The sequence below is a fragment of the Boeremia exigua genome, assembly GCF_020726555.1.
Source record: "Boeremia exigua strain MPI-SDFR-AT-0100 chromosome Unknown C7974scaffold_10, whole genome shotgun sequence".
Classification (NCBI taxonomy): Eukaryota; Fungi; Ascomycota; class Dothideomycetes; order Pleosporales; family Didymellaceae; genus Boeremia; species Boeremia exigua.
In genome coordinates, this window is record NW_025763527.1 from 605,494 (window position 1) to 629,369 (window position 23,876).

The 23,876-nt window shown below is 53.0% G+C and overlaps 9 protein-coding genes across 9 annotated transcripts; 4 read left to right on the forward strand and 5 right to left on the reverse strand.

The window, feature by feature from the left end:
• Positions 1 to 2,012: 2,012 nt before the first annotated feature.
• On the reverse strand, positions 2,013 to 3,385 carry C7974DRAFT_364619 (glycolipid 2-alpha-mannosyltransferase; the record flags this gene model as incomplete). The annotated part of the gene is made up of 3 exons (XM_046139803.1): positions 2,789 to 3,385; positions 2,188 to 2,736; positions 2,013 to 2,103 (listed from the first exon to the last, which is right to left on the reverse strand). Exons 1-3 carry the CDS (start codon positions 3,340 to 3,342, stop codon positions 2,013 to 2,015), a joined length of 1,194 nt encoding a protein of 397 aa, XP_045993921.1. The 5' UTR covers positions 3,343 to 3,385.
• Positions 3,386 to 4,430: 1,045 nt separating this feature from the next.
• Positions 4,431 to 5,314, reverse strand: C7974DRAFT_33560 (uncharacterized protein). The gene is made up of 2 exons (XM_046139178.1): positions 4,902 to 5,314; positions 4,431 to 4,843 (listed from the first exon to the last, which is right to left on the reverse strand). The coding sequence occupies exons 1-2, from the start codon at positions 5,121 to 5,123 to the stop codon at positions 4,637 to 4,639; spliced, it is 429 nt and encodes a 142-aa protein (XP_045993922.1). The 5' UTR covers positions 5,124 to 5,314; the 3' UTR covers positions 4,431 to 4,636.
• A 934-nt stretch (positions 5,315 to 6,248) lies between these two features.
• On the reverse strand, positions 6,249 to 7,378 carry C7974DRAFT_400527 (uncharacterized protein). Its single transcript, XM_046142516.1, has 2 exons — positions 6,734 to 7,378; positions 6,249 to 6,682 (listed from the first exon to the last, which is right to left on the reverse strand). Exons 1-2 carry the CDS (start codon positions 7,237 to 7,239, stop codon positions 6,493 to 6,495), a joined length of 696 nt encoding a protein of 231 aa, XP_045993923.1. The 5' UTR covers positions 7,240 to 7,378; the 3' UTR covers positions 6,249 to 6,492.
• Positions 7,379 to 7,471: 93 nt separating this feature from the next.
• Positions 7,472 to 10,041, reverse strand: C7974DRAFT_33736 (uncharacterized protein). Its single transcript, XM_046139210.1, has 2 exons — positions 9,653 to 10,041; positions 7,472 to 9,605 (listed from the first exon to the last, which is right to left on the reverse strand). Exons 1-2 carry the CDS (start codon positions 9,860 to 9,862, stop codon positions 7,806 to 7,808), a joined length of 2,010 nt encoding a protein of 669 aa, XP_045993924.1. The 5' UTR covers positions 9,863 to 10,041; the 3' UTR covers positions 7,472 to 7,805.
• A 752-nt stretch (positions 10,042 to 10,793) lies between these two features.
• Positions 10,794 to 12,203, reverse strand: C7974DRAFT_440992 (uncharacterized protein; the record flags this gene model as incomplete). Its single annotated transcript, XM_046145350.1, has 3 exons — positions 11,728 to 12,203; positions 11,064 to 11,677; positions 10,794 to 10,970 (listed from the first exon to the last, which is right to left on the reverse strand). The coding sequence occupies exons 1-3, from the start codon at positions 11,888 to 11,890 to the stop codon at positions 10,794 to 10,796; spliced, it is 954 nt and encodes a 317-aa protein (XP_045993925.1). The 5' UTR covers positions 11,891 to 12,203.
• Positions 12,204 to 14,146: 1,943 nt separating this feature from the next.
• On the forward strand, positions 14,147 to 15,865 carry C7974DRAFT_318242 (lipase 1 precursor; the record flags this gene model as incomplete). The annotated part of the gene is made up of 1 exon (XM_046138644.1): positions 14,147 to 15,865. The coding sequence occupies one exon, from the start codon at positions 14,147 to 14,149 to the stop codon at positions 15,863 to 15,865; it is 1,719 nt and encodes a 572-aa protein (XP_045993926.1).
• A 110-nt stretch (positions 15,866 to 15,975) lies between these two features.
• On the forward strand, positions 15,976 to 17,354 carry C7974DRAFT_440998 (phosphatidylinositol-4-phosphate 5-kinase-domain-containing protein; the record flags this gene model as incomplete). Its single annotated transcript, XM_046145351.1, has 2 exons — positions 15,976 to 16,461; positions 16,509 to 17,354. Exons 1-2 carry the CDS (start codon positions 16,174 to 16,176, stop codon positions 17,352 to 17,354), a joined length of 1,134 nt encoding a protein of 377 aa, XP_045993927.1. The 5' UTR covers positions 15,976 to 16,173.
• Positions 17,355 to 18,434: 1,080 nt separating this feature from the next.
• Positions 18,435 to 20,911, forward strand: C7974DRAFT_33726 (uncharacterized protein). The gene is made up of 5 exons (XM_046139209.1): positions 18,435 to 19,884; positions 19,945 to 19,994; positions 20,058 to 20,112; positions 20,167 to 20,756; positions 20,813 to 20,911. The coding sequence occupies exons 1-4, from the start codon at positions 18,629 to 18,631 to the stop codon at positions 20,552 to 20,554; spliced, it is 1,749 nt and encodes a 582-aa protein (XP_045993928.1). The 5' UTR covers positions 18,435 to 18,628; the 3' UTR covers positions 20,555 to 20,756; positions 20,813 to 20,911.
• Positions 20,912 to 22,112: 1,201 nt separating this feature from the next.
• C7974DRAFT_400543 (uncharacterized protein) lies at positions 22,113 to 23,468 on the forward strand. Its single transcript, XM_046142518.1, has one exon. It carries the CDS (start codon positions 22,303 to 22,305, stop codon positions 23,221 to 23,223), a length of 921 nt encoding a protein of 306 aa, XP_045993929.1. The 5' UTR covers positions 22,113 to 22,302; the 3' UTR covers positions 23,224 to 23,468.
• Positions 23,469 to 23,876: the final 408 nt, after the last annotated feature.

The window sequence follows — 23,876 nt, forward strand, 5'->3', positions numbered from 1 at the left end:
AAGAGGATGGTTCCCGGTACCTGTCGGTGAAAAAGACGCCATATACCCAGTCGAGAGAAGAGAGTAAATCGACCTTATCTTGTTAGTATAGTTCGGAGGTTTTGGCACTGTTTGTTACGAACCCTCATGCCCCAATCCACAAACTCCTCTACGCTCACTTCGCGAACATCGCCAAAACTTCGATCGCAATTCAGCCCTTCTTCCCCGTATTCTGGAGGAAACACTGCAACCAAATTTTCTAAAGGCTTCAAGACTTCAATAGGCAATGGGGGAAGCGCTACAGTTGTTGGTTTGCCGGGTTCTAAACGTTGCGCCAGTGGAGCAAGTTGGGCGAGGGACCGATGTGACTTCGTATGCTTGAATCGATTCACTCTGGCAGGGTACGATAAGCGCGATACCACATCAAGTAAATCGTCGTATGATGCTTCTCCTGTGGGTGAATGGACTAGTGCTGAAAAGATGAAGAACAAACGCTGTCGGGGGCTGGTCATTCGTAGGATGACCTCAGTGCCACGCGTGGACCCTTGCCCAAGGACCGTTTTGCAACGACTTGTTAGCAGGACGATAGCGCGACAGAATGCGTCTCTCGTCAGAGGAACATTGTATGAGAAAGGAAAGCAGGCGTGAGGGCCGATCAGCGCCTCCAGGATAGGTGCGTTGAGCTCCAGAACATCTTTATGCTCAGGCTCACTGTTCTTGAGATATTCAATGATGGGATTCATCAAGACGCGGCCATTGGAATCGATTCCTAGGCCTGCCACCAGCCCGTTGAAGTATGCCAATGTCTCTGGTTCGATAATCGAGTAGGAGTAGTTCACGTTTCCTATAAATTCTTCAAGATATTCTTTCAGAACGCTTGCTATCAAAGATGAGCCAAACACAGAATACGAAGCATTTATCTTACCCTGTGTAGAGTTCTGACACCACTTTTCGAAGTCCTCATCGCAGGTCGCATTGCCCGCAGGGGATGGGCCTTTTTTGTTGTACTCATTCTTGGACGACAAACTGAACAAAGCCATGGTCTTGAGTCTGAAGTGAGGCTGGAATAGGTGACTTGTCACCCAACCTGAGTCACGAAAAATCAACTCAATGGTTATTTGAATATGAGGGAGGTAGAGGAGCCGTGTATTGAAACGGGTAGCCTCACTTGATATATAGCCACTCATTCAGTGGCTGAGTAACTTAAGCGAGACCATGATAAGATGCACTAGATGCAAAGTCGGCCAACTACATTTGGCTATCTATATGTGGTACGGTTGTTGAACTACAGCCTACCAAGCTCGAATCCTATAACATTCCAGACTGCAAGCTGTGCGACAGAAATAGTGTGTGTTTACTGTCATATAAGACGTAGCTTAATTGCCTGGTTGTTTTGTAGCCCAAGTCACGTTAGAGGGAGTTCGAAACTTGTAATGATCTGAGCGAGATCTTACTTCTGCATGTTTATTCTGGAGCACGCAGGTCGAGAAATTCCGAGCAACGAAGAAATTATCTTAGTGAAGTCTTGTAGAAAAGCAGCTCCTAACTTATCCTAGTCGTACCCAGGTAAGTTTGTTACGGAGAAATTGCTCTACAGGGTAGACTAAGGGCAGGTCTTCCTCAGTGCCTCTTTCTTTCCGTATTGTCATCATAGGCACGGTTCCATCGTTAGGTCCTAGAAGGAAGAGAATGCTCGTGCGAGCCTGCCAGCTGCCTATCCTCTCCGAAAAGGTCGTATAATCCCCAAGAACTGTAACTAAGATACTTTCCCAGTAAAAATCAAAGAACAAAAGACCTCGAAACTTGTCGGAAACTGAAGCGATAGGAGGCTGAAGGTTCTCTTGAGTTAGCAATCTTGAATATCTTGATACAAAACATCGCGCTTTGTTATAACACATAGCTCATACACGATCTCATCTTGTGCTAGAACCTAGAATTGGGCGTGTCGATCCAGGGTAGGAAAGGGCGCAAGATCGCGAACCTGAGAGTGGCAGTGGATTTCAGAGGTCTTTTCCAGCAGTCGATTCCTCAAACTACATGACTGTACTCTTGATTGAATTGAAACAGGATCCATCAATGATCTTGATCGCAGGATCGCAGGTACATTTGCATCCCAACTCTTCTCTAGGAAACAACCCTACTCTCTCCACTTGACTTGCGCTTGGCACTAGCAGTCCTCGTTTCTTCTCCTCGTCTGTCGGCGCAAACGTACAGTACTGGAAATCAGCATGCCGGTACCCAAAATCAGAGAAGTGGTGCACCTGCTCGGGCCTGAGCAGCATCGCAGCCGCCAGACTATGCACTGGAGCGTCACCCCACCGCTCGTAGTAGAATCCGCCTTCTTCGTCCAGAAAGCGGAACATGTCGCGATACTGCTGAGAGCGAAAGAAGTCCATGTCCGCGATCTCGAAGTTCGACCAGAAATGGCACATGTTCCACAGATCCCCGTTCGCATCACGATTGCGCAAGAAACTGAGGAGGTATCGGAAGGGCCAGGGCATGTACGAGGCGGCCATCATTGCTTTCCAGAGCGAGGTTGTGGGGAAGTGCATGTCCGCTTTGTATGTGGAGAGTTTGCGGAAAAGAGATGCTGCTGTCCGCCCGTTCTCCCACAGCGCGATCGTGTATCCGTATGTTTTCCCATGCTTAGCCATCTCGACGAAGGGGTCGTACGTTATCGAACAAGTGAAGGATATATCGGGCTCGACACGCCAGTACCACTTGTAAGGCTTTAGGGCAGGATGGTCGTAGAAGAAACTATGTGGTCGCGTAAGAAGACTATCAAATCCATGTGCATGTTGCCACTTACCCCGACTGGAACCTGCACATATGGTGGTAACTTTCCGTACCCGCGTACATTATACCTGCATTCTGCATCTGGTCCATCTTCTCTCGAGCAGCTTCCCGGTCAATCCACGCGGGATAACCCCACATGCGCGCTGGTATGGTTTCGAAAGTCATGCTGACGCCAGCGCCTGCCTCCCTTACTTTCGTCACAAAGTCATCGCTCCAGGGCTCGTTATTCAGGAAGACCCACGGATAGCCAAAGTGCTTGTTGAACTGCGTCTGCACACTCTTCACACTGGCTACCGCACCGTCTACGTCGGAGTTGCGCGCAAGCATCATCAACGTTGCATTGGCCCGGGCGGCGGTGCCCAGAATGGGCTCCTGACAGCCAACATGAAATGGAGGATCGAGGTCTGTCGTTGGGCGGTCTATTCTGAAGCTACGCACGTGGAAGACGAGCTCCAGAAGCACAAGGAAAGCCAAGAGTGACAAGACTTTCCAGTGTCTCAACGCGAAGTGGTAAAGACGGCATATTGGATTTGCAGGGCGAGTCGGGCGAAGTCGTAAGGAGAGCATAACAAACGTCAACCATAGGGTTTGAGAAAAGACATGATTGTAGGATGTAGTTCTCGGGACGACTGGCCAGGCTTTCGGGCAAGTCATTGCCAGTGCAACTTGGCATGCTGTATAGTCACTGCCAGTGCAACTTGGCATGCTGTATCCCGCAAAGTCAGTCTTGGCTGAGTTCCGAACTACTATGTACAGCCACTCCAAGCATCCTTCTGTGGGTGATCTCACCAACTAGAGCTCGCAGATGCAAAACATGACATAGCCACTTCCTCCTTTGGACGCCTGATCTTTAGCGTAATTTCTCTAACCCAATACGGTGGAAATGGAGCTCATAGGATTGTCGTCGCCTCTCTGGAGTCGCTTCGTATTGATCAGAATTCAAACCCACTGTATGGCCAAGTCTTGCCGCTTACCGTTGCCAAGCGTGTCGTCTCCCCGTGGGCAGGCGTTGGCCGCACAGGTTGCCACAGTAACCATGCGGGTAAATTGTGAGTTCAGTATTTCCCACGAACTGTTGCAATCAGCACATTGCCGTTTCAGACAGCGCAATACTGTGTCCTATTCTTTCGTGTGATTCAGACGGCGCTGCATCTGCCAAACACGCGTATACTTGCGTCTGCAGGCGTCACCGGAGTGCTGGAACATGTCGAATCATTCTGGAACAGCCGCGAAGGTGGCTATGAGACTATCCGTTGGTGTAACATATGTCCGAGACCAGACTCGGGGTCGGCAGTAGCACCAACAAATCCAAGGATGTCGTTCCCGTGTGGTGGGTTGCTTCGACGGTCACGTTGACGCGCTGTTGTGCGAGTATTGATAATTGGGCAGCGTAGAAAGCAAATCGAATAGATTCACGAAATGGGGTTCGTGTTTTGTGAGCGAGAAACATAAGTGGCTGGCTTACCACGTGAGGGCAGTGCAACAAGTATGGAGTCTGTGTCTGCAAAACAATCTGAAATAGGGTAGCAAGGTCTTACAGAAATCGACGGTACGCGCGACAATGCGAAAACAAAGAACATCAAGGGAGAAGGACAGGTTGGATCAAAGCAGGCCAACAGTGTTTAGCAAGAGGAAAACGGAATCGACTCGGGTATGTCCCAAGTCAGAACGCCAACTGCCGTGAGGCACCCAATTCTCGATATCCTTCCTAGAGTTTTCCGAGCCGTGAGGCTTCCTCTCTTATATATGTAGCTACCAAAGGAAAAAGTTTACGGGGTGTGATTGAATTCGTGGTGTCGTGAAGTGAGAAGGAGTGTCGAGGATAGAAGCAGATATGGCGCGACTAATCTTGAAATCAGCCTCAGAACCGGCGGTCAAGATAGTCGACTCGCGCCTTGAAGCCCTTGACTATCTCGCCGATGCGGCGGACTTTGTCAAATTCGACTTGAAGCTCATCAATTTCGCGCAGTATAGATCGGAAGCGGGCGATTTCAGCGTCGGCCATCTGCATTGCGTTGCCAGCACGATCGTACTGCACCTGGGTCGCCGTCTGGGTCTGTTGGGTGAGCTGCGCAACCGTCAGCATTTTCATCCCATAGACCGAACACAAATATGTTGCAGCTTACGTATTGCCATCGCTGCTGTATCGAGTACATCAGACGATCGAAATGGGCGCCGAGCGCCTGCAAACTGGTGGGATCCAGGAGTAAGCGGCCTTGACTGGAAGCCCTCGAAGCGGCGCGGGACGAGCTGCTGCCCTGTTGCGATACGGCAGTTGCAATCTGGTCCTGGAGAAATCGCTGCTCTGAGGAGTTGAGCCCCAGGTCCGAGACCCGAACGGTGGACATGTGCACATTATCTTAAGGACATTGTCGGGACGCTCCTCAGCCCACAAGCAGCTAGCAAGCGTCGTACGCTGTGGGTTTGTTGCACGTTACAGCACCTGCAAAAGGAAGCCTCAGGCGTTGGGATGGCAAGAAGAGGGGAGCGCAATGTGCAGGCGAGGCGCCGAATGCAACACCCAAAAGCGGGTTGGTGCAGCCACCCAGAAGAAGCAACCACCGCGTTAATCGTCTCTCATCACCCACACCCGAAGAACTACCCGCACCCCCAGGGCGTATCCGGGGCTCATGATTCGTCGCTGCTGTATGCTGCTGCACCTCCCTGCGCGACATCCCTCGGCCCAGCGTCCATCGACAGCCCGCGTGCAGAACAGCAGGTGGTCTTGTGGACGACGGCCATCAAGGGACTTGAAATCCTCCCCTTGCTTTACTCTTCTCATTGTCTTTATTGTGCTGATACAGCTTACACGCTCACAACGACAGGGTGCCCGTGAAGTCAAGAAGTGTGATTCGTCGTTATGTCGGTCGAACACGCAGACAACAGACCGGGGTCTGCATTTTGCCGCAAGGCTGTCAAAACCCCCGCCTTCTTGCACGGAAGTGCACGGAGCTGCACGGAGGAATATGTCCACACAGAGAAGGTGGTTTCGGCAGTTGGACTGGCCAACAATTGATGCTGACTTAGCATGTGTACCTGAGCTGTCACGGTCACTCTACTCACGTGGCAGCTTCGCTGTACAGGTACCGGAGCATCTTCCTCCGAAAAGGAAAACAGGGCAAGCATTGATTTGCATAGTTCCCCCACTTTGGTGATCAGTTCGTGCATGCTTGTTCAAGGTTGGGCCAATTTGTGGATCCTCATTGCTTTTCTCACAGCCTCCGATCTGTCATTTGGATGCCAACCCGAGCTTCGGTCTAGGTAGCTCAACACAACACCAATCATTAAGGTCTGTGATCATGACTATATGACAATTTTAACATGGTGAAATTTGATACGCAGGTACCGGTGACAGGTAGCGTATGGAATGCAAAGACAAGGGCTTGTATGAGAAGCCGCTATCACAATGCACGGTTTAGATGGGATCTTATAGCAGCGGTGATGAGGTAAGTGACATAAGATTACCTTCTACGGTGCCTCAAGTCCCCTCTATGCGATTTCCTGACTGGCATCTACACCACATGCTCGCATGTTATACACAAGACACCTGGGCAAATTGTGATGCTACATGTATCGTTCATTTGTACGATGCGTCCAAGATGTGATCTGTTCACGACCAGAACACACTGCAATCTCGTACCCCATTATCAAGTTGGATCTTTGCATAGCCTGCCCCAGTAGAGGATGCCCAAAAAATCTACTCTCTTACTATCTTTTTCAAGCTCGCTTAGCGCTTATATACTCCTTCCACTCCCCCTCCTCAGTATACTTCTTCATCAACGCCCTATACCCGCACAGCCTCCCCACCCTCGCAACAGCCGCCTGCACCACCCACGGCAGCCCCCACCTCAACGCCCCCAACCACCACGCCGTCGGGAACACCACCAGCGCTGTCGCACTTGCATGCCTATCACAATCAGCACACGCCTCACAACCCCAGCACGGTTAGAAAACTCACTGCGTAACCAACATCTGCACCATATCAATCTTCACCTTGCCCTCACTCGCGTCACTCACGTACTTCAGCAGATTCTCGAAAAACAGCCGGTCCATCCACTCATCCGCATCGGGGTGCGCCCATACATACACCGTGCTGTCCTCACTCGCGTCCGGGTCGGGCCAGAAGCGGTGCGGCACCCAGGGCACAATCTCCTGGGGCTGCATGCCCGCGGCCCACACAGTGTCCGTGAGTTCGTAGCCGGTGGTGGTGCCGACGGTGCCTTGGGTCACGAGGAAGGTCTCGGACTGCGAGAAGTGCAGATGCAGCGGGGGAGCTTGGGGGTGCGCTTTTCCGAGCGATGCAGAGGGCAGGTGGTAGGTGCAGCGCATGAGGACTGTGGCGTGGAGGGAAGGCGGGGGTGAGAGGAATTCGATGGTGAAGCTGGAGCTGTAGAGGGAGTAGGGACCTGATATTGTGGGGGCGGTTTCGATCTCTGCGATCGTGTTGGCGTCGTGGGGAGCCATGGCTGGTGATTCTTGTGAAGACTTCTGAATATGCGTCTTTTGAGTGTTAGCGTGATAAACGAAATACCAGTGATAGGAATTTCGAGTGGGAGTAGTAATTGCGGATCATCTCTCTTATCTCAGTGTTTGTCTTCGAGCTTACTTGCCAGGGGTATACGCGAGTACGCTAGATCAACCAGAAGAGGGTAAGTTCTGCAGTCAGCACGCTCGTATTTGGGTCACGAAATAAGCAATAGTATCTTTAGCCCGGATAGACACGTTGAAAAGATGTAGAGGTGTAGAAACTGTGATTATGTAATAGTAGTTTGAGCGCTTCTTCCTTGAGCGCTTTGTGCAGCTCTACTTCTCCTTCGATTCTGTCCACGCTTTAGATGTCACCCCGTCTGCTTGTTCGCAATGTCGTAGATAGCTTGTCCGTAGCTGCAACACACAGCGGCGCTGTAGAAGCCCTGATGCACAACGTATTCTCGGAAGCATTGACGTTGGTAGTGTCGTCTCTCGTTCTTCAGACCTTCAGAATGATTGTCTACCAATCGTCCTTGTCGGACTCATCGTCTGTGAATGCGTCAGTGTGATAGCAAATTGAAGAGCAGATACTTGTACTTACCACTATGACTGACTTTAGCCTTCCTCGCTGCAAGCGCGCTAGCCAGTGCTCCAGCTAATCCAGCATCTCCACCTCCAGGGGTTGCAGGACCAGCTCCAGGTGTTGAGGCAGGCTCCGATCCAGGCACGGCTGCTGCACTGCGGTCTTTCTTCTCCGTGTCGGAAACCTTCTTCAGCCTCGCGCCACCACGAATATCTGCAAGAAGGCCATCGCGACCAGCTGCTGCTGCTTTGGGGAGGGGTGGTGCACCACCAGGCGGAGGTGGCGGACCAGGAGGAGGTGGTGGGCCGGGAGGAGGCGGTGGACCGGGGGGTGGGGGTGGAGCGCCAGCGTCTCTTGACGGCATTGGGGGTGGCGGAGGGGGTCCAGAGCCTGGAGGCATCGGCGGTGGTGGAGGAGGAGCACCGCTGTTTGGCATAGGTGGCGGTGGTGGAATTGACCTTCCTGGCATTGGCGGTGGCGGTGGGATCGAAGACATTGGCGGTGGAGGCGGGATGGAGGACATGGGAGGAGGTGGCGGGATTGAAGACATGGGTGGGAGCGGAGGAGGCACTGGCGCTGAGACAGCAGGTGCAGGCGGCACAGGACGAGATGCTGTTGGTGGTAGTGGGGGAGGTGCTGGCGGCGCATTGTTCATTGGAGGAGGCGGAGGTGGAAGTGATGTTCCTGGCGTCTTCGGCGGCAATGGAGGAGGTGCTGAAGGTGTGTTTCGCGCCGGTGGGGGAGGTGGAACAGGTCCGCGACTTGGTGGTGGTGGAGGTGCCCCTGGAGGCACGCGGTTGCCTGCAAACGGAGGTGGAACGCCAAATTTGCCTCCAGCAGGTTGGTCGTCGGCTGGCGCTGGCGTCTTCGGCGGCAGAGGAGGAGGTGGAGGTCCAGATGCAGCACCAGATTGTGCCCGTGCGCGATTTGGCGGTGGAGGAGGTATGTTCGCGAACTTGCCGGCGTCTGCAAGTGGAGGGGGTGCCCTGAAGACAGGCCTCGCAGGACCCGGGGGCGGAGAGGGTTCTCTTGGAGGAGACGGCGGCGCAGGACTCGACGACGAGGTGCGGGTAGGCAATTCGGTTTTCGTTCTCCGAGCTGGCGGCGGTGCTGGAGGAGGACCGCGCCTGGAACCGCCAGTAGTCTGAGGGCTGATCGTTCGCGCTGTCGGCGGTGCACTCGGTGGAGGCGGTGGAGGCGCTCTCGCTCTTCTTGCCTCGTTCTCAGCCTGCGCGCGCTCATCGTGCTTCTTCTGCTCAATGTACAGCTTGATGAAGTCTGCGTTCTCCTCAATCTGGTCTTCTGTAATGCCCATTGCCAGGAGCTCCTTCAGCAGCGGCTGCCACGAGGGGTCGCTGGTGTCAATTGCAGAGCTTCGTGCGCTTGTGGCATTGGAGTGGCTGCTCTGCGAGGGCGATACCACGCTCATGGCTGGCGGAGGGATGATAGACTGTGGCGGCGGCGCCGCGTTCGAAGCATGCCTATGGCCGAACAATCCTCCCAAAAGGCCGTGTCCATGACTCTTTCCATTTGCTCCATTGGCGGGCGGCCGACTGTTCCCTGCTGCGGCGCCAAACGGCTTGTTCTTTGTGTTCTTGTGGGCGTTCTTTTCGCGGTCGTCCACCTTCTTCTTGAATGTCTTGGCCTCCTTCTCGTCCGCAAAAGAGAAGCCGGCCCAGCAGTCCTCGAGCTCGAAAGTGTGGAAGAAGACGCGGTCTTGGTTGTAGGAGAAGGTGTCGTATATCTCCTGGTCCCAGATGACGCCGCGGTTGGCAGACTGCAGCATGTTAGCAGGTCGCACGGCAGCCGACTGCGCATACGTACTGATATATCGACCAGCTTGATCCAGAATGTGTTGCCAACCAGGTCGTTTGCCAGCACTGCAGCGCCCTGCAGGCCTGTGTATGTCCAGTTGAGGCGGTCGGGGTACGCAACGTACAGCTTGGCAACGGCGACAGAATGGATCTTGTTCGCCGACTTGGGGACGGTGCGCTTGACCGTTAGCTTGTCCTCGTCGGACAGGATCGAAGGCATGGCGACGGTGCGCTAAGAATGGGGTGCTCGGGGGGTTCGTGTGGTTCGCGGTGTCGTGTCGCCAGCTCAGCGGGGCCGTGGTGCTCTATGCGCCGGCTAGGCAACACATGAATGCTTTGGTGTCGCACTCGCCCAGCTTGTGGCTCCAAGGTGCAATCGCTCGGTGCTGCGTAGCCGCGCGTTGCACTCGCCACAGGCTGCGGAAGAATGGCTGTGCTGGTGGAGGATGCGAGACGTCAGTGAGGGCCGCTGCGGCTCTTTCCCGACTGGCCCGTAAATCCGGATTGGTAGCGCGTCAGCCAAGGGCTGTTCGGTGAAGGCCGTCGAACCTCAGCGAACAATCGGCAATCGGCAAACTTCAAAAACTGTCTCCTGTCAAACGTAGCTTGTCCTTGACGTCGCTGGCTGCGTTTTTGGGTAACATCTGCGGCAAGGGTTCGCGACACTTCATCAGGGCCCAACCTTCGCACGCGACACCGCCAGCACCGTCGGTCAAGCTCGCAACCCAACGACTCACTGGCCAAGTCTCGCAAACCGAATGCAAACGCGAGAGGATCTCTGGCATAGACGTCTCGGGCCGCAACGGCTGCTGGGCTTGCTTGTCGAGTCCTGCCAACGCTCATGCGGTGCTCCTGCTTCCACGTGGGAGCATCAGGGCCGAACAAGCACACGCCAGGGCATCCATGCTCACGATCCATGACGTATCCAACTCTGCAGAGCGTGTGATCAGATGGACTTGCTAGCATGCGATTAGCCAACGCTTCACGAATTATCACAGGTCATAGTGTGTGATTGTTCTTATTGCGAGCACGTTCCACGAAGATGAGGGCACGTTCGTAGGTACAAAGTACATCTGGCTAGAATTCTCGTCTAAACCTCGCAAGAACGCTATGCAGTCAACAACACTTCATCTTGCACAAGGTGTACCAGCTCAACGGAAGCCACCCGGCATGAAAGGGTGTTCAGCGACCTCCTGGTCAAACTTGCCATGCTGCTCAGGGTCAAGTGCCGTCTTCAGAACGCCGTCATCGTTGCGAGACTCGGCTACAACCTGCTCGATCTTCTCTTCGATAGGAGGATGGCCCTCCGGCAGCTTGGCCTCGCCATCCTGCTTCTGTGCACCGGCTGCGAATGGGCAGCCTGCTGCCGCGGCGCTGTCAAGGCCCATGGCTTCAATTGCCTCAGTGACGCTTGTGTTGACCGGTGTTGCTGCATCGCTCGAGGTGCCATCGACGACATCAGCAGGCGCCATGTTTTTATCGACCGTCTCCTTCTTCACAACGCCGTTCGGTGCGATCTGCCTGAACATGTCCATAGGGTCGAACCATGTTCGTACAGACTGCAGCTGCACCTTGTCGTTCACAGTAGCGACTGTGACACCTTGTACATCAATGGAGCCTCCGTGGGCCTTTGCTGTAACCTTCTCACCCTTATTGTTGATGCCCACATAGTCGTTCTTCATAGTACCCCAGTGTCGCCACCGGAAGCTGACTGTGGGGGGCCCACTGTACACCTCCAAGACCTCCCACGCAAAGGTGGGCATCATGCGCTTGAAAGTCTTGTGGCTGCTTGCGAAGTCTGAGTAATCAGGCGAGTAGTACTCGTTTGGTGCGATGATGGCGTTGTATGTGCCGACTTTGAGCATGGCTTCGGCACCCTCGGGCTTGGAACCGTTGATGGCAAATGAGTAGTTCTCATGGTCGATGGTACGCCAATCGCTAATCACAGGCTTGAATGAGGCCTCAACCTCCCAGTTCTTGACCAGGTTTTGTACGAGCTCAGGGAGCGATCCAGCCTCGTGCGACATTTCTTTTGCTACTTTGTGTCAGCGCTGTGATACCACTGGCTTCTTCTGTGCTACTGACTCTCAGAGAAGACCTGTCTTGTCTTCGAGTAATCCGGTGCTCTACCGTACCGCCACTTGACCTCTGTGTCTTTCAGAACAGCATCAGGGTCAGTCAAGTAGTCTGGGAGTGCTGGAGGAGCTGGCTCCTGGGTGGGCATTTGCTGAACGTCCGCGGCGGCCATTTTGGATCTCGACCTGCGGTGATCTTGGGACGCTAAAGATGTGTACGGTGGAAGCAAAAAGTAATGGTAGAAGAAGACGACGGATCGAACGTTGCAAGTACAGCCCAAGAGTGCAATGTGAGACAATTTATGTGAACAGAAAGATGCCTAGAACAGTACATATCCAAATATATCTATATCAAGTAAAGCCTCGTAAGCCATGCAGGAAGCTAGTTATGCAGACATGCAACAATGGAGGTGAGGGCTTGTACTTCTTCGACCACTTCGAATAGAGAAGACCCAATTGGCCACGGCTCGGCGTTTCGAAGGAGGTCTGGCGGGTCTGATGCACTACTGTGCATGAAACGGGACGTTTAGCTCCGCACCCTGCCGATGTTGAGGTCCAGACGACATTCTCGGACACTATCATAGCACCAGCGGTTGAAGGTGCTATTAGCTTGGTTAGCGGACAGGCTGGATGCTTGGGCCGACGTTGCGAATGATTCGACGAGGGTGATGAGCACGCATTCTCCAAGGAGTACGGCAAAATTTTGCCGGGCACAGGTTGGATGAGACCGACAGCCTATACAAAGAGCATGACAGTAGAGAAGTAGGAAGTGATTCTTCAAACCTTTGAGAGACAGTAGAGAACCTTGGAAAGCAAGAGCCATCTACTTTGTGTGGGAGTATCCCCAAGCTAGTGCTCCATTGCTATCAACGTGTACCCAAAGGTAAATACATTATTGACTGTGTGATATTAGCGATGAATATAATGCCAGATTTACAACGGATCCTATCCGGCGATCAATGGTTCGCCACAAGTTCGACCAATGCCACTCCGGCTGATTGTGAGACAATTAGGTAGTGGGGGCCGAAATTGATACTGCGGGACCCGATCCTGGCGGGTGATCGCTTAACCTCGTGTGGGTCTGATTTGTTGCATCTACGATCTTGATATGCCACCTGCATGTAACGGCCCTCTGTGGCTGAGCGGAGTTCCCCTTAGTGGCAACACGCGCAGAACATCTGGTATCTAAGTTCAAAGATCCAGGGACTCCGTGGGTTCGGTGCGTCAATTCGCTATTCAGGTCAACGCTCTCAAACACCTGATGTTATGACCTTAGCTGACGACTAGGCGCATGCCCCTCCTTTTGCAGGGCGGATGGTGAGGCAGGCCTGAACGCTTGTGAAATATGACTTCTGCTAAAGTCTCACCTCCTAACGGCTGGTAGATCTAGAAACTGATCAGTATGACAGTGCCATTGCACGCCTGATAGGTGGCTTGCTCTGGGCATGGACAGTTGCAAATAACACAAGGATAGGTGGTTGGTCAATTGAACTTAGTCCTGCAGGGGTTAGCGTCACGGGCTAGACCTGCTAAAAGCTCGTAGCCTCAGCAACAAAGACTCAGACCTCTACTTGTACCTACCTGGTATGATTTAGAAGACGTCCTAATCATATAGGCCCTTAACGTTAGACAACGTCTATACTAGAGGGACCTAACACTACTGACTGTCAGGGCCCATGCTTTGTGAATTGAGATGGGAGGGCAATACATACTATCTCGAGCGAGGACTCACCAACAACGTGAGTCGTGCACCTTTTTGGCTTGCTTATCTCAGCGGCTCGGGCTGAGGTCTGACACTAACCTTACTAATATAGAGACTTTGACTGTAGAAAAATTCGAATTAGAAGTCTCGAGTCCTACCCAGGTACATGTATAGAAACTCGGGTTTTCTTCCGTCACCTGAGCTTCAAGAAAACTGCTCGGTCTTAACGCTCGTGGCCCTCCGGCGTTAACGCATGTCGGACATGACATCTTCGTAGGTTAAATTGCATGTAGATCAAAGTGAAACAACTAACAGAGGTGTCGAACAAATGATGGCCATCACCGGTACGCGGCGATTGAACGGCCCGAAAGTCGGGAGCGGAGCTTAGTCCCGTTCGCTACTGCACTCCAGTCTGATCTGAGGTTTGGCCCGAATGCGATGTTCGTATGAGCTTTTCGGGCGCTGCGGTCTTGGTATTTGCGCATAAGAAATTACCTACACCTAAGCTGCGGTGTGAGGCAGCTACAACACGGCTCAGGAGGAGGGCTTTATACGATATAAAATTCGCGTTGCGAACATGGTTTCGCAATCATCACTCTCGTTTTCTCGTTTCTCTTGAACAAAACGCAGGCTTGTCTTCCTGTCACTGCATTTGATCCTCTTCTATAGGATCCACACTCGTTTACACTTTTCCAAGTTGTTCAGGAGCAACAACTCTTCTTTCGCCATGAAGCAGGTCTTCTCTTCCAGCTTCGCGCTCACAGCACTGTTGGCCATTGCACCGATCGCGCGTGCTGTGGACACCCTCGTTGATCTTGGCCATGTCAAGTACCAAGGCGCCGTTGTCGATTCAGGACTGGGTGTTTCTGCCTGGAAAGGCATCCCATATGGCGCACCACCAGTTGGTGAACTTCGATTTGCTGCTCCTCAGGACCCCATCGTGTCTGGAACGATCAACGCAACTCAATATGGAGCGACCTGCCCGCCCAGCCGATCTGACGATTGGACTGTGTCCGGTCCACAAACCCGCTTCCATATTGCGGAGGATTGCCTGTACCTGAGTGTTCACGCTCCCACGAAGGCTCGCGCCAACTCAAAGCTCCCAGTAGTCGTCTTCTTCCAGGGAGGAGGCTTTTCGTCGCTTTCCAGCGCCAACTGGGACCCCACGGAAATCGTCGCGTCTGGACAGGTCGTTTTCGTGCAGTTCAGTTACCGCGTCGGCGTCTACGGTTTCCTTAACAGCGCTAATGTGAAGGCCGGAGGTGGCGATGTTAACGCAGGGCTGCGCGATCAGATTAAGGTGCTGGAGTGGGTTCAAGACAACATTGCACGATTCGGCGGAGACCCAAACCAGGTCGTGCTCGACGGAGTCAGTGCAGGTGGTTCCTCCGTTGCTTTGATGATTGCTGCAAACACAGGCAAGAAACTGTTCGCAGGAGGCATCTCGGAGTCTGGTGGCTGGGTTACAATGCGCAATGCGGAGCAAGGCGAGCAGGAATACGATTGCTTGATCAAAGACAAGGGCTGCTCCGACGCTCCTGATGGTCTCGCTTGTCTGCGTGCGTTGAACGAGACGGCCATTCGATCTAACAACTGTTGGTTCAACCCTAACATCGACGGAGAGTTGTACACAGATGCCCTGGTGAATCTGTTTGAGCAGGGCAAGTACACCAAAGTGCCGACCATCATGGGTACCTGCGCCGATGAGGGCACCAAGTGGAACGCCCCAGAGACACTCGACACTCCAGCTGACGCGCTTCAATGGGTTGTTGAGAAGGACTCTACCCTGAGTAACTCTTCCATCAGCGTCATCAGCGATCTCTACATTAAGCCTTCCCAGCCAGCATTCTCGGGCAAAGGTCGCTACTGGCAACATGCCGCCGTTGCTATCAGCGAGGTTGGGGCCGTGTGCATGACGCGTAACATCCAAAATTACCTTGCGCGAGACGGCGTCCCGACATACAACTACAACTACGATGTTCTGGATCCATCCGACGAGGAAGTTGGCTACGGTGCCTGGCATACCGTCAACGCGTATGCCTGGTGGGGCAACAACCGTACTGACGGTGGCGCGCCTCCCAGCTACTTCAACACCAACGAGCCGATCATCCCACTCGTGCGCTCGTACTGGAACAGCTTCATTCGCAACCTTGATCCGAACACAGATCGCATGAAAGGCGCGGCTGAGTGGAAGCCATATGGTGTTGACTCGCGGGAGAGACTGTTCATTCAGACCAACAACACCAAGTTGGAGCGTATGTCTCCGGCCCAGTCTCTCCGTTGCGATATCGTTCGCCCATTCAGCAACAATCTCGGAAAGCCCCCGGCCAAGACTGCTGTGACCAACCTCAACACAAAGCTTGTTGCAAAGCTGAACAAGGCCAGTAGCAGCGCTGCTCTCAAACGTAACACTAGGCACGTTAGGAACTTCAAGCCACGTAATTAGGTAGAGGGAGACCAGAGGGATAGATTCTCACATGTAAGCACGATACATAGTCTTGCTACCTTCTTCACACACTTTCCTGCCCAGTGTCACCACCCGTAAGGTCTGACATGTGTAAATTCTATACCAAGTAGAGCTAGTATGCTAAGATAGTATAGAGTAAATAAGGTAGTAGAAAATATCATTAAAGCTAGTAAGGTTATGCTATGTCTGGGTGCTACAGTTAGTTAGCGTAAAGTGACGTCAGGTGCCAAAGCGATCGAAAGCACAAACATCTCGCGTTGCAGCAACCAACAACAATAACACTCAAAATGGGACGCCGCCAGCGCCTAATCAGCAGTTCTATCCTGCGCGCCATATTCGTCATCAAACCTGTGAGCAGTGATGAAAGTGCACAGCCAGGTCTCCTTGCGCGCATCCTGGCTTTCTTCTCCCTGTTCCAGCTCACACTTGCGCGCTATCGTGATGAAATCTTCAAGAAGCTCCGGAACGAATCGTGGCAGCTTAGTGAGGAAGAGTACACAGAAAGCTTCCGGAGTCCAAGCAAGGGGAAAAGGACGGATCTGAAGTCGGTGGGAGACCTGGGGTATTCTGGATCAGTGTGTATACAATGAACTGCATGTGGTTCACCACTGACCGGCTGCAGACATTCTTCACGACACCAAACACGAAGTTTCTAGTGAAGTCGTTACCACGCCACTTCGAACAGTCATTCTTCCGGCAAAGACTTCTTGAGCCTTACGTCGAGCACATGCAGTTCAACAAAGATTCTCTCCTCGTTCGCATCACCGATCTCCTTTATTGCCCGACCACTACACTTGGTGCCTTACTTGGTGCCGCTCCTAGCCACCATATCGTGATGGAGAATATACTGTATGGGAAGTCAAGCTGCAGCAAAAGTCAACAGAAGAAATGGGAGACATTCGATCTAAAACCGAACGACTACTTCTTCCCAGAACGAGATATTGCTGGCGGCAGATTGGCGCCGGAGAGCGTCAAAGACCGTCTTATCGATGAGTTCGAAGACAAGATCAGGGTCACGATTGACCAGAAAGAGGAGCTCATCGCGCAACTATCCAGGGACAGCAAGCTCTTACAAGAAAACAATGCCGTTGACTACTCGCTCTTTTTAGTCCGTTACCCCGCGGATCTGAATTCTGGTACACACCAAGTCCCAACCCCACCGGGAAGTGGATCGACATGGCGTACAGGTGTCATCTCGCGAGATGAGCAATGGGTCTATCGAGCTATTGTATTGGACTTCTTTTGGTCAAAGGACGCATTACAAGCACACGCTTTTACCGGCTTGGTGAAGCTTTACAACACGCTTAAGATCGGCAAAGATCATGGCCCGATGAGTATCACTGCCAACAGCGACGAGTACAGACAGAGGTTCTTGAGCATGGTGGACGACATGGTTGAAGTACCGGATAGTTCTGGACGACCGTCAGGCGAGATTAGGAACCCTCCAGCTCTTCCCCAGGATGTATGAGAACGTAGCCATTCTGCAATACCTGGGTATTGTGTAAAGCTGACTGGTATGGGAGGTGAAACTGCTGGTAACGAGTGTCCTAAGCACAGAGCTTGGCACTAATAATCTGCCCTTCTCAAAGCGATTGTCATGTTTCTCTTCCATCACCTGTCGAGCACAGCGCTCATGTTACACCGAAGTGGGATCCAGGTTCTGGGACTTGTCTCAATGGAGGCTTTCACAGCTGCTGTGCGCAGGTTAAATGAGCTGACCATCACGTTAGGGGCTATAGTGTCATTTACATGTCGAGAAAGATAATCTGGACTTAGCTAAATACCTCCTGGCTATATTTGATGGAACACAATAGAAGCACTGTACTTTTCCCCACTTGCAGCTTTAACAGCGGGAGAATTAATAACATGCTGTCATTGCCCACGCAATTGCGAGTGGCTAACTAAATGAACCCAGACAACGCACCTGTGGGCCGTCTCACGATAGTCCTTGTACGCCCTGCACAAAGACGGCTGCAGCAGGGCATTGGATCGGGTAACAACCTCGTCGCCCATATGATTCTAGCGGTGGACGAATACCGCGGCATAGTCCGGACTTCTTCTTGTCTGCCGTATGCAAGTGCTCACGAGGTCATTTACAGTGGCGTATGAAGGACGCTACGTCATCCGAACTTTGGGTATGAACACAACCACCTAGTACCCGTTGACGAGCAAGCAGTTGCAACATCGCCGCGAACAATGTACCACCCTAAAGACATATATTCAAATAGAAGATAGAGCCACTTGTGCATGATGCATCTGTCTGTAGAAATTAGGTTGATTTCGTAGGGAGATCTGCCCAAGCATGCAATCCAAGATCCAGGCGCAGTCTCCGGCGGTGACGAGTATGACATCATCCTCGCACTCTACCCCTGGCAAATCACAGTTATCGTGACTTTGGAAGCGCAAATGCCTGGCATAATTGCTTCCTTCCGGGGCCACGTTAAAAATGCGCTTGCCACTTGAGCTGTCACGCCTCCCGGGCCTTCATTACTTAGGCAATACTCCCAACCACCCCGGAACTTCACCCTCCTCACACCTCTGATCTATATTGCTTAAACACGACCCCATTCGAGGCTGCAGACGCGTAACTTCCAGTGCGGCCTTGCCACACGCTATCACTCAACAAGCCTTGCGCTTCTGTAGGGACGCGGATTGCGATCCAATCACAGCCCCGACTGCTTAGCCTGCCTTACGTCACACGCGTGGCTACGCCATCCTGCCTGGCGAGCGCCCCATAGAAAGATGTCCGTTCTTGCATTCAAGGCGCTTGGTTACGGCGCGGAACAGATACCAGACAAATTTTTCGAAAAGATCCCAGGCGGCTTCTTCAAACCAGAAGAAGAGAAGAAGAAAAACAGCAAGAGCCAATCACCGCCAAAAGAGAAAAGTAGGCGGAGCAGTGAACGCTCGCGACGAGATCGTAGCCCTCAGAACGACTACTCAGATCACAGTGACCGTGACTCTGACTACGAAGAAGATCAAAAGAGAGAGCGAAGACGCCGGAAGAGCACGGGTAGAAGCGCCAGCAGAAGCTTGAGCCGTGGGAGGAACTATCAGCGTAGTAGAGGCCCAACCGGAGAATACAGCGACAGGGACATGGCGTATGCAGACCGAGAGCAGGGTCAGGGACCGTACTTCCCACCACCGCCGACGTCCGAATATGCGCCGTACAGCTCCCAGGAATATGCCTCCAGGCCAGGCCAGGGCGAATACCGACCAACATCGGCCCAGCCCCAGACTGGCTACCCACCGCAGGTAAATAATTTCTTTCGTTCTTTGAGTGCGACCGTTCCGATGATGGCTTCTTATCCAACGCCGGTGAACTCTTGTCCACCGAGGTTGCTGAACAGGCCGCCTTCGAGCTCGCAATCCCCTTTTGCTGGTCTGCAGCCTCACCTGTTTGACCACCTTCGTTATGGCACTCCCGTTTCAGCTTCTTTCTCACCATCCTATGAGCCGCCTCTTGCGGCAATATTGCGCCGCCCACCTACTAACACTCCTCAGCCGACATACAACCAACCATACCCAACACAGCCACCTGTGAATAGACGGGATGGTACTTCGCCACCTGCAGTAGCATACGGTAGTGAGGCAGCACATCGCTATGAAGAGATTCAGAACGCGAAAGCTCGATCAGCATCTGCAGCGCGCTATACACCTGGTCCCGGATATGCGCCTTCGCCTGCTGCTTCGATTCCGCCTCCGCCTGTCGGAGTCAATTCCCCACCAGCAGGTGTAAATGCGCCATACGCTCCTTATAACCCTGCTACATACGCTGCTCCCGATTCCGCTTATCCTCCAGGGAACGACTTTGCCTCGCCGCCACCGTTCTACCGTCATCAGTCGCGCTCCCAGCCTTCTTTCGATCAAGACCAGCACTATCCGCCCTACAACCCCCGGGGCTCTGACCAGCAAGTCGCCCATTACGACGACCGCCACTCTCCTAGTCACCGCAGCAGCACCAAGCACGACCGCCGAGAACATCGGCATAGGGCTAGGTCTGCAGATTCCCGCAGTTCCCGTCGTGAAAAGTCTCGTGTGTCTGACATGCGTGAAAGGTTTGACGACATGGATCTGCGGACTAAGAATCTAGGGGCTACTGTGGCTGGTGCGTTGGCGGGAGGCTTTGCAGGCAGAGCTGCGGGTAAGAGTAGGCTGACAATGCTAGCAGGTGCCGCAGCAGGTGCGCTCGGTGGACAAGCGATCGCTACTAGGAATGTCGAAAGGTAGGCGTGCTGTTGAGAGGAGCGGTGTCGCGACGGATACTTACTTAGAAGCAGGGCTAAAGATGAGCACGGACGACTTCCATCACGATCACGCTCACGTTCGCGACATCGAAAGCACAGTGATCGGGACCGCAGCAAGGACCGTAAAGGTGGCGGTATTCGGGCTAGAAGCCGAAGTATTATTGACCGCTTCCGCTCAAAGTCTCGAGGACGAGACGACCGCGACGAACGGGATGATCGCGATCGACATCACGACAGTGACGGTCGCTACGACAGCGATGACCGCCGCAGACGTCGTGAGAGGAGCCGGGACAGCCGACGTCCCGATCGTGGCTATAAGGTCCATGAGGAGTACGACTATTATACTGAGTCTGATTCCGAGGGAGATGGATCGGCTGTGGTTCAGCGCAAGAAGAAGACCGTCAAACGAAGGGACTACTGAGGAATCACTATCGGATGAACACGAACGAAGAAATGACTGTATGACTAGCCTTTGAATCACTGTGGTGCTTTTCTTACTGTCTTGGAACGATGTTGGACAGCAACGATAGAAGATTATGAATAACGACTCAATGAAGAATGCCAAGCGTCAATTGTGGTAGACTCGGACACTCTCTTTAATATATACTGAAAGATCTTCCGAAGTATGTCCTTCTCATCTAATCCTCAATTACCATCTGATCATCTGACTGAGAAGAAGGGTGAACAGCGGCGATTTCTGCCAGTACTACGCGGGCCGTCGGAGTTACTTCCATCAGTATACTACACTGGTCACCCTATAATCGGCTCGCCTTCCCTGAAACAATACATATGACAAACACGGCCAAGCCGACACCAAAGATTAAACATCGGACCGTCTACATCATCGTCTTACCACTTGGGCATGTCAAAGAATCCTTTGACCAAGCGAGCCGGAGTTGGGTCCGATGGCCATCTGTCACACTGTCACTTACCCGCTGAGACGCGAGGTCTGGATATAGTGTAGGTCTAGTGAGTGCCTGAAACAATAGGCTCCGGATGCTTCCCATGGAGACTCGCATAGGCAGACACGTGTATCTGTGGATATGCATATGAGAGGATGCAGGGCAGTGGCGTTGACTCAGACAGTGCGAAAGCGACCGTTGCAGCACTTGACTACTCCTGCATCATGGGAAAGGGCTGGATTGCCAAAGGGACGGTTCCGGAGGCAACTCGGGCCCTGAGCTGTGGCTGGGTAGCTATGCCTGGAACGTTGGGTGTGGCGATCTGCACCATGCTGGCATCCCACGTGTGCTCCCGTGCCTGGCTCAAGGCAAGCTAACGCATCGCGGCCTGCAGATCGTCGATACGAAGTTTGATTGATTGCCGAGTAGCCCCAAGCCTGCGTGCAGCTCGTTCGGTGCCAGGCTCTTGAAGGCTCTGCACGCAGGATTCTGTAGCAATCGCCTAATGGGCAACGAACCGCATTGTGAAATGCCTTGCCGAGCATGACCGGAACCGGAACCGGGGATGACGCCACAAGCCATCATCCATGCGTGGCGGCGAAACGGAAAATCCATGTTTCACGGTCCCAGTTATTTCGCCGTGGCTTCGCTTCCGCGATAGCTGCGTTTCTGCAGTGCTCCCATGGGCGCCTGACCGTCGCATCATGCTGCAGCTCTAACCAGATGCAAAGCTTCTGCGTCCTTCTGGCTTTGTTCGCTGCGGCGTTAGCGTTGCTCCGTCGTTCGAGAAAGCTTCTGGAAGCGCGCCAGCTTCCCTTCCATCACGGCTGACAGGCTTCGGAGCGCATCCGTTGCAGGGATGCGCGCGGATCTGCAACGGCGGTTGGCCCTGCGGGCGAGTGGGTTCGACGATAGTCTTTCCGAATGGTAGGTTCTGCGAGGGGAGAGTTGGGAAGGGATGGCGAGTTCACGGGCAGAACAGACGGAGAATTTGTGGATGCAGGGCGTTTTAACGCAGACTGGGGCGCTGGGGGTTTCTGCAAATACAAAGGACTCCTCGCTGAACTGTGGCTGCTAAGTTTACAAAGCCTTCGTCTGACATCTGATCCCATGCAGAGTTTGGAACCTGCAAAGAAAGAAAAGGCTTGGTGGAGCCTTGACACGAATACCACGCACACGCCCAAACCTACATACTCGCTGTTCCCTTCTGTGCAGCAACATCGAGCTCCTTCTCCGTTGCGCCAGTTGCAAACGAGTCGTGCTTGAAATGGCGTTCACTACAGAATCACCCTTCCTGGATATGCTCCCGCCTGAACTTCGGCTTCGGATCTACGACTACCTTCTCGTCGCAGATGAGCCCTTGAAGGGTGTAATTGCTCGGCGCAACACGAAATACGGGTTGGATACGAAGATTCTCCGAGTTAATAAACAGATTTACGCGGAAGCGCGGAACGCCTTCTTCGGCAAGAACACTTTCCACATCACATCAATGCCAAGCACAAGCGACGACGACGTTGAAGGGTGCGGCGCATTCGAACCCCCTCTACAAGTCCGAGATCTCCAACTGATACGGCATCTCGAGATCAACCCACTGTACTATCCCAAGAAACTGAGGACAGAGCCCAGTGTCAGCGGATGGAAGCCGGTATGTCCCGCTGCGGAGCGGTACATTATGAACTTGACGCACGTACTCGGGTTCGTCCAATCAACACTGCTCAGTTTAAGTTTCATGACGGACACGCGGCCGTATGCGAGCTTCAGCGACGAAGTGTTCGGTGCACTGTCATCAGACGACGAAAGCATGGACGACGACTCACTGGACGTGAAGAAGGTCTTGACGGCGTTTCATGTTATTGAGGGAAACGTGCGGTTCAGGAGCGCCATCGCGGACCTCATGGCGGTGAGGAACGTGGCTGTCGCCTTCTCGTTCCCGGAATCAGACTTCAATTATCATGTCGAGAAGCAAGAGCTATGTAAGAGAGGGTTGCTATTCCTAGCTTGTCAAACAGTCTTTGCAAGGAGTGAGATTAAGATCAAGGCTATGCTGGATGGGCTCAGCGGAGATGAACTGGAAGAGAGCGAGGACGAGAAGGAAGATGAGTCCGAATCAATATTGGTGGCTGAGCACCGTCGGGCGTCGGTTGACGTGATGCATGAGGCTAGACGCGCCGTGGGAATGATGAAGTGATCCTGCTGGGCAGAGATGAAGGATGATGGACATTCTGTTTTGATGATACCCATGCTTGTAAAATTCAGCATAGACTTAGAAGGGGATAGCGATTTCACTGCCGTCACGACAGCACCGTAGACAACTTAGACATCACATAAGACATATGGACCATAAGTCAGAGCCCCTTGTTTGTCCAACTCTATCATGCGTTGCCCTGCATGCGCTATAATAATCCCTGTGTACTTCCTGTGCCCAGGCGCGTCTATAAAGAGGGTACATTTTAGGACACATGTCCGGCTTACGCAGTGTCCACTTACAAATACTACCGCAATAAATGCGTGCCAACCCTCGCACCGTCTGCGGTGCAATCAAGTCTTCATCCGACGCGATCCGGGGATGATTACCTATCTCCTCGGCTTCTTCGTCTTGCACCACTTCGAAAGTAGCCCAACCTCAAGGTCTCGCAGATAAGGTTGGTCAGCGCTAACTGTCTGCTGCACCAGGAAAGTCTATCCCAGAGATGTGGGTCAGCAATCTCTATGTACCAAAGGGCCGACCTGCTGCCATAACCTTAATGTCACTTAGCTCGGCATTCCCACAACACCAGGCTGGTTGCTATGTTTGTCGTGCACAGAGCCCCCGACGAAGCTTCGGCTTCGCTGGCCAAGTAC

What these genes read in the sequence shown, in the direction of transcription:
- C7974DRAFT_400543 (XM_046142518.1), top strand. Translation starts at nt 22,303, where the DNA reads ATGGCGTTCACTACAGAATCACCCTTCCTGGATATGCTCCCGCCTGAA.
- C7974DRAFT_400527 (XM_046142516.1), bottom strand. Translation starts at nt 7,239, where the DNA reads ATGGCTCCCCACGACGCCAACACGATCGCAGAGATCGAAACCGCCCCC. An exon ending in GTGCAGATGTTGGTTACGCA is followed by an intron (nt 6,683 to 6,733) that starts GTGAGTTTTCTA and finishes TGATTGTGATAG; the next exon opens with GCATGCAAGTGCGACAGCGC.
- C7974DRAFT_33560 (XM_046139178.1), bottom strand. Translation starts at nt 5,123, where the DNA reads ATGTCCACCGTTCGGGTCTCGGACCTGGGGCTCAACTCCTCAGAGCAG. An exon ending in TACAGCAGCGATGGCAATAC is followed by an intron (nt 4,844 to 4,901) that starts GTAAGCTGCAAC and finishes ACGGTTGCGCAG; the next exon opens with CTCACCCAACAGACCCAGAC.
- C7974DRAFT_33736 (XM_046139210.1), bottom strand. Translation starts at nt 9,862, where the DNA reads ATGCCTTCGATCCTGTCCGACGAGGACAAGCTAACGGTCAAGCGCACC. An exon ending in TCAAGCTGGTCGATATATCA is followed by an intron (nt 9,606 to 9,652) that starts GTACGTATGCGC and finishes AACATGCTGCAG; the next exon opens with TCTGCCAACCGCGGCGTCAT.
- C7974DRAFT_33726 (XM_046139209.1), top strand. Translation starts at nt 18,629, where the DNA reads ATGTCCGTTCTTGCATTCAAGGCGCTTGGTTACGGCGCGGAACAGATA. An exon ending in GAACATCGGCATAGGGCTAG is followed by an intron (nt 19,885 to 19,944) that starts GTCTGCAGATTC and finishes CATGCGTGAAAG; the next exon opens with GTTTGACGACATGGATCTGC. An exon ending in TCTAGGGGCTACTGTGGCTG is followed by an intron (nt 19,995 to 20,057) that starts GTGCGTTGGCGG and finishes CAATGCTAGCAG; the next exon opens with GTGCCGCAGCAGGTGCGCTC.